At 35.7% G+C, this 7421-nt stretch overlaps 1 protein-coding gene across 2 annotated transcripts in view; it reads left to right on the top strand.

The window, feature by feature from the left end:
• Positions 1-7421, top strand: part of LOC122076531 (nuclear cap-binding protein subunit 1) — a 53981-nt gene that overhangs the window by 18287 nt on the left and 28273 nt on the right. For both annotated transcript variants that reach the window (XM_042641867.1, XM_042641866.1), the window contains one exon: positions 5115-5185. In XM_042641867.1, coding sequence (XP_042497801.1) covers positions 5115-5185 — 71 coding nt within the window. The remainder of the gene's footprint in view (positions 1-5114; positions 5186-7421) is intronic.

The raw sequence follows: 7421 nt of genomic DNA, 5'->3' as shown, positions 1-7421 counted from the left end.
ATGAGGGAGTTAGAAAAAGAATCATTTCATATAAAATGAAAATTTTGACCCATATAAACGGGCACCTAGGTGTCCAAGATGATGCCTAAGTGACCAAGGCAGGTGCCTTTCGTGCATAAAATGAGGTGACTGCTCACGCCTTGGTCTCTCAAAAGTGCCTAGTCGCCTAGGCGATGCCTTAACAACTATATCCCTCTATCATGCATAATCATGTTACAAGTGGTGTTTTGAGTGTTATGTTTTCTTTAGACCATAGTGGAGGCTATCCACTGTAAAATATGTGAGGCCAACAGTCCTGATCATCTTGTGGACCATCTAAATATTTCTTCACAAGGGCGAAGCCCTACTTATTGATATCTCAGAATTTGGAGGGTTTGATTGTTTGCATTACAATTTTCTGCTAGGTAGAGATTTAATTGGTTAGGCCATGGTCTAAAGTATCTCCGATATCGATATGACACCCTCCGATATGTATCTTAGATTTAGCCGACCAATACCAATACTTTTAATCCTTGATCTTTAGCACATCTTAGTGTATCTCGGATACGATACGGTACCCCCCCCCATACGTATCTTACATTTAACGGACCGATACGGCGACCGATATGGGGACCGGTACTTTTAATCCTTGTTTCTTGAGTTTCCCTGATTTGATCGAACTTATTTTTTTTAAGCTGTTACTATTAATCTGTTCCTGTGTCTGGAATATTTGATCAGATCTACTTTAATCTGATCTACTCTACAAGTTATATATGATCAAATCTACTTTAACCTGAACCTGCGGCTGCTCTATTTTCCCACCTTTTTTTCTTGTTTTTGACTTGCCTGTTTTGCACCATCTAGCCATTAGAATTAAGTCATATTTTTGGGATATCAATCACTGCCCTGAGGAGTGTTCAACTGCAATTTTACCCTGATCTGACCTCTAGTTTGTTAGATCCTGAAGTTCTCGATTTTAAGGAACTCTAGTGGCTATTTTTGAAACTATCTGTGGAGCCCTATCAGGCCTTTGGGATTCATTCATATTTTGGGGACATGTTCTCACATTCTAGCCCTACTTTCTATTAAAAGTGCAAGCAGATCAGATCTCCTTATGGTATGATATCATCAGTGTTCACATTCTGGCAAGGTCAATCATACAGTTGACAAGTGTTGGGTGAAGTATGGCAAAACTTCATGGGCACCACAACTACTTAATACTTCTCTGTTGTTCTTCATCTAGAGCTGGTCAGTATTCATCCCTGTTTCATTGCTAAAATGTATCCAACAATTTGTGCCATACAGGTCGTACCGTGCTACTTGCTTCTTCATGTCACAGTTTTTGGGTTTTTGATTCCAATGCTACTTTTCATATAACTAGTAAGCAAGGTTCAAAATTTCGGGCGTCGAAACGAAACCTGGTTGAAACCATGTATATATTTGGGCTAATTCTAGAAATTAGGGTAGAAATTTCCAGAACTTGGAAATCTCAGGGTGGGTCGAAATCATCCAAATTTGCGAATTTTCGATCGAAATTTTCAAAACCTAGAACTATGCTAGTAAGTTATATGTGTCCTACTTGAGTTATTCTGGCTAATGGGACTTCTACTCTCATATTTGGTCATGGTATTGTTTCTCCTCCTTCCTCTCTCTTTGTATTCTGTACTCCGTGTCTCAATGACCTTTAAACCTTTTTTCTGTGAGTCAAATTACTAACTCGTTAAACTGTTCTGTTACAGTCTTTCCTTCATATTGTGTGTTTTAGGATCTACAGACAAGGAAGACGATTGGTGGTGGACATGATAAGGATGGTCTCTACTCTCTACTATCTTGATGATGCCTTGTCTTCTACTGTCGCTTCTGTTTCTTCTATTAGTATTTCCCCTCTTTATTGGCATTGACGGTTTGGTCATGTTTCTCTCTCCAAGCTTCAACAAATGATTCCTAGTTGCAAGTCCATTTCTCGTTTTAAGTGTGAAGTTTGTGAGTCGGGCAAGCATCATTGTCTTATGTTTTCTTCTAATGTAGTTAGGAGTTCGTCGTTATTTTCTTTGGTACATTTGGATTTTGGGGTACGTCCGTACGTTTTGTGTCTAAGCTTCCAGTTTTGAGCTTGGTTTCGACTTTTGACCGAATCCGAAATTTTTGGTTGAAAACTCTGCATTTTTTCCAACAAGTTTCAATGGTGGGTTTTGAGGGCCAAATGGCCAAAAGTAGGTCCTAAAACTTGTAGAAAACCCTATTTTAAGCTCTCTTAACATGGTGGAACCCTTAGATTTTAAACACACCCAAAATATTAGTTTGACTTCATACCCTACTACCCTAGGTTCGTAGTGTACGCTATATACATTGTCTAATATGGCCTATTCCACCCGATATTTAGCACTAGAAAACATAATTTAAGTAAAATAACTTAAATGTGCATTGGGAATGAATAGACAATTAGACATCAAATTATAAACAATTGCATAAGTCATACATTAAACATTGTTTGTTACAAAGAGTCAAATATATTGGACTTGACAATACAAGCAAGAAGTCTCTCTATGTCCATCCTATACTCCTAGTATCACATCGAGTTCTGGGGAGGATCTAAATGACCCAAATGTTGTAAAAAGTCAACTTTTTCCAGAAAATTGAAAAATATTTTAAAACAGAAAATAAATTCCGGCTTTGTGAAGTCATAGACAGGCTACGGTGTGTAACCTATAAAAAATTGAACTCCAACCACTAATTATTTATCCCTTTTTTTCTTTTGCAAAAATTATTTTTTGAGAAAAGTGATTACATCCAAATTTGAATCTCACTCTAATCTTCGAACAACGCAGCAAATTATCATCGCTTCATTGTGTTCTTCTACTGCCCAAGTACTTATTCCAACCTTGTACAACAGTGATTTGGCCAAAAAAGGCACAAAAACTGGGTTTTCCAAGATTTTCAGTTGAAACTAGGCGAATTGTTGCATTTCAAGTACAGTCAATGTTTCGGCCAAAATTTTGGTGAAAGGAAACATTTGACCGAAATTTGACTAAAACCTCAAAATTTTATTCAAAATTTGTGCAACCCATATTATCAAATAGGGTTTCATTTTGAGCCCTTGACAACCAAAGTATTTCGAATAGTTTTCGCGAAATTTCAGTGGAACTGTGTAACATGTTCATGTAAAAGTTAGTCTGGTTCTTTTTTATTTTCTGACTATTGTAGATATCATTCTCGTTTTACTTGGTTATATTTTCTGACTATTGTAGATGATAATTCTTGTTTAAGTTGGTTATATTTATTGAAAGATTATTCAAAATTCCGATCTGTATTCAAAGATTTTTTTAATGATATAAATGCTTAGTTTGTATTTCCTTTAAAGTTTTCTGTTTTGATAATGCTGTTGGATACAAAAATATTTCATCCTTTGTTTTTGAGGATGGTAATATTTATTATACTAGTTCCTACACTCCTCGACAGAATGGTGTAACGGAATGAAAAAATCAGCATTTGTTGGAATGCTCATTTCATTATTATTTCTGTATAATGTTCATAGAAGTTTTTGGAAGATGTTGTTTTGACCATAGTTGTCGCGGCATTTAGGTGACATAAGGTGTTGGAGGGAGCCTGGATGCAAGGTACACCAACTAGGTGCCTAGGCTCCTGCTTACGCAAGGCGACCAATGTGCCTAGATGCCTACCGTGGAGATGCCTTGGCAACTATGGTCTCCCATGTTTGTTGCACTCCATCGTTTTCTTTGCCACCCTGACTTTTAGGTTGTACCTGTTCTGTTCATAGTTTTGAGTCTTGACATTGATAAATTGTCTCCTTGGGTTGTCAAATGTGGGGTCTCTTGTACTAAAAAAACTATAAGTGTTACGATCCTTGGGTTGTCAAATGTGAGGTTGCATGTTATATTCTTCACAATCTTAAGGGTGCTTGAGGGAAGGTTCTTTATGAACCTCATGGAAATTTTGATCTTGTTGGTTATATTCGGGTGTTGAAGGTGATAGGATCATAGGAGGTCTATCACTGGTTATTGTACGTTTGTTGGTTGTAACCTCGTCACTTCGAATAGTAAGAAACAAACTACCTTGGTGAGGTTTTGTGCTGAAGTTAAGTATATAACTATGGCTCATACTACAGATAAGTTGATGTGGTTGAAATATTTTTTCAAGAGCTTGAATTTCCAACTTACAAGCCTATTGATATGTACTGTGATAATCAGGTTGCCATATATGTTGCTAGTAATCCAGTTTTTCATGAAAGCACTAAGCATATTAAAGTTGTTTGTCATTTTGTTCGTGTTGATGTGATGAGTAAATTGATCTCCACTTCGTTTGTTAGCCTGATCCACAACTTGGTGATCTGATTGCTAAGGCATTATTTAAGAATGTGTTTCTTGAAGGATGTTCCATGCTGGGCGTGGATGATATTTATGTTCCAACTTGAGGGGGAGTGTTAAGACATTAGTGCTAGTACCACATGGGTGTTTTTGTAATATTCTTGCTGATTAGGGTCTTCTATATATTATGTTAGTTATGGAGGCAGACTTGTAATTCTTATCTTTTGGTTTGATTATATAGTTCACGCTACGACTACTGATTGGACATACTATTCTCTGCTATTGGTAGCACTAGTTTTTCTCCCTATTCTTTTCTCTTCTCTTTGTCTCTTGGTTCTCTCTTCTTCCTTTCTTCTTCTAGTAGTTATTGTTGGTTGTTCTAGGTCTGGAACTGTCACAATGACCATATGTGAGATAAATTGTGAAATTTGTGATGGGGCAGATGAGAGGGTATTCAATCTATCCAGTGGTTCTGATTGGTGGCGTCAATCGACTGCTAAGATCAGGCTGGCTTGTCCTATTCAGCCTGAAAGGATGACCTTCTGAAATCTTTGGTGATAGTTTTGGTAAAACTAAAATTTTATTTGATCTCATCTATATTTATGAGGCATTAAGTTGGGATAAGGTTTTGGATGTTGTTGTATATTTACGAGGCATGTAATACAATTAGGTATTAGAAGGAAGTTATATATGCATTCATTTTTGTTATTTTATTATAATTAACTTAGAGGTGCTGTTTTGTTGTGTCCACCGAGGATGCCATGGTCTTGTTTTCTATGTCCACATTTTACCTATTCTGTTGTTCTGCAGGGTCAGCAACCTATAGATCGCTTCATTGTGGAGGAGTATTTGCTGGATGTGCTCTTCTTCTTTAATGGCTGGTTTGTAGACATAGTTGGCTTAGCTATTCATTTCATTCTTTGCTTTATTTCTTTTTCTGATAAACATTTGCTGTCTGTAATTCATTGTCTTCATGGTGTTATATTTGGATGAGTTTGAGCATAAAGGCACAGTTCTAGTCACTAGATTTGTATTCAGCTATATATGTTTGAATAGTTACTGAGGAAGCTTTTAGATACATGCATAGTTGTCATGGCGCCAAGGCGAACCAAGCTGTTGGTGGGCCCTAAGTGCTTAAGCGACTAGTTGCCCACATTCAAGTGAAAAAAGTGACCAAGTATTATTTTTTATTTTCCCTCTTTACATTATTTAGTATGCTACTAGCATATACCTTGTGTCATAAAGAATGCATATTAAGCCACATAAAGTCATCAAAAATCAAAGCTAAGTCATAAAAATTAACATTTAGAGAAATGTGCTTGTTCTATAATAAATTTGACTGATCAAATGATTTTATTTTTACATGAGACATTTTGTATCAGGTAGAGTACAAAACCAGCTTTCCAACAAGTCTATGATTACTTAAATATGAGCTTTAGTGACAAAATTATGTTCCGGTCAAACTTATTTTAAAGCGTGTGAATGCTATTAAAATTTCTTAAATGAAAATAATTTTATAGATATCAAAATAAAAGATTATTTTGCAGGACTTTTGGTTTTTAGCAATGTTTTACCATGATAAGATTTATGAAATTTCAGAATTGAGAAAAACCCCAACATTTGAAAGCTGAAAATCTCCTGTATAACCGAAAATTCAGTTTTTTTTCTTGGACTGGGGGGTTGACTTTTTATCCTATTATAATTTGATTTTTAAACTATTTAATTAGAATAATATTTTACTTAAATGATATTTGACATAAATAAGTGTTGTGCCTTGTAGTAAGGTACTAGTGCAATAATGCGACAATTGCCCAAACTCCAACTAGGTGCGTCATGCCATTGGAATGTGGAACTTTATGCGCTTAGATCCTAGTAGGAGTGGGAGTTGTTATAAGGTGCAAGTCAGAGCTCTTCTTTTTGATGTTTCTGGATTTAACTTGAATAAGTATTTGATTTGTAAGGCTGAGTTTTTTGTTGTTGTAAGTTTTTGACTTCTGCAGAGGTCTGATTCCTATCTCCACTCAACATCTAGGAGATTAATCATGTGGCCTTTGACCTTTTCTAAATGGGTTTTTTGGCTAATTGTAAACATCATAATTAATTAATCATGAACACACTGGACACTATGCTTCTAACCATGTTTGGTAGGTACTAGTCCATACATTGTTAACCAACTCCAACCTCGCTTTATTTGCTAGATTGTGGGCTACCTCATTGCTCTGCTCTAAACATACTGAAAAGGAATGTTCAAAACCTTCTTATGGTACATAATATCTAAAAATAAATGGCTGGAGATATACCAGGGACATTGATTCTCCTTATCATCAAATATCCGCTAAACTATATATGTTGGATTCAAAGAGATGGCTGAAACTGTAATTGGTGGTCCCATTATGTGTTATTGCCTTATTGGTTATTGGTTTTCATCTACGAGATTAATTGTGTGGTCATTGACGCTTTCTACGGGGTGTAGTATTTCACTTGCGATCCAGAGTTTAAACTTCAGTAGTGAGGGTTACTTTGTGAACTCTTTCACAAAATTTTGTACAGTTAAAACTAAATCTTGCCAATTTCAACCCTCAGCAAATTGAAAGATTTTGCAATAGTTTGGCAGTGTTACTCAAAATGTCAAACCTTGTTTGTTATCAATGTTCCCATTATCTGCTATTGGTTTTCTATTGAATCCTTTTATCTTTAATCACACGAGCACAAAGTAAGCTTTGTTTCAACTATCTGATGGAGCTTAGTTTCTATCTAAAGCCAATACCATCAGCTAAATGTTAATTATCTGACTTTTTCTTGCAAACCCAGCAGACTTTTTTTTTTGCTTTCCCCATGTCTTTCTAAGGCAGGACTTGTACCATGCTAATCCGTTGCACTGGTGCACACTTGGGTCAACTATGCTTGTGAATGTACCATCAGTGTCAACTTATGCTCATCATGTCACATATTGGTGGCTTTTGCGTTAACACTATTTTGCCATGGATAGCTTGATTCGTTCTACCTCTCACTCTTTTGTTTTTTTTTTATGTTTTGTTTTGTTTTGTCTTTTTTTTTTTTTTTTTTTTTTTTTTTTTTTTTTTTTTTTTTTTTTTTTTTTTTTTTTTTTTTTTTTTT

Source organism: Macadamia integrifolia, chromosome 4 (assembly GCF_013358625.1).
Source record: "Macadamia integrifolia cultivar HAES 741 chromosome 4, SCU_Mint_v3, whole genome shotgun sequence".
Taxonomy (NCBI): Eukaryota; Viridiplantae; Streptophyta; class Magnoliopsida; order Proteales; family Proteaceae; genus Macadamia; species Macadamia integrifolia.
The sequence above is the reverse complement of the archived record's forward strand: the minus strand, read 5'-3'. Positions and strand labels throughout refer to the sequence as shown.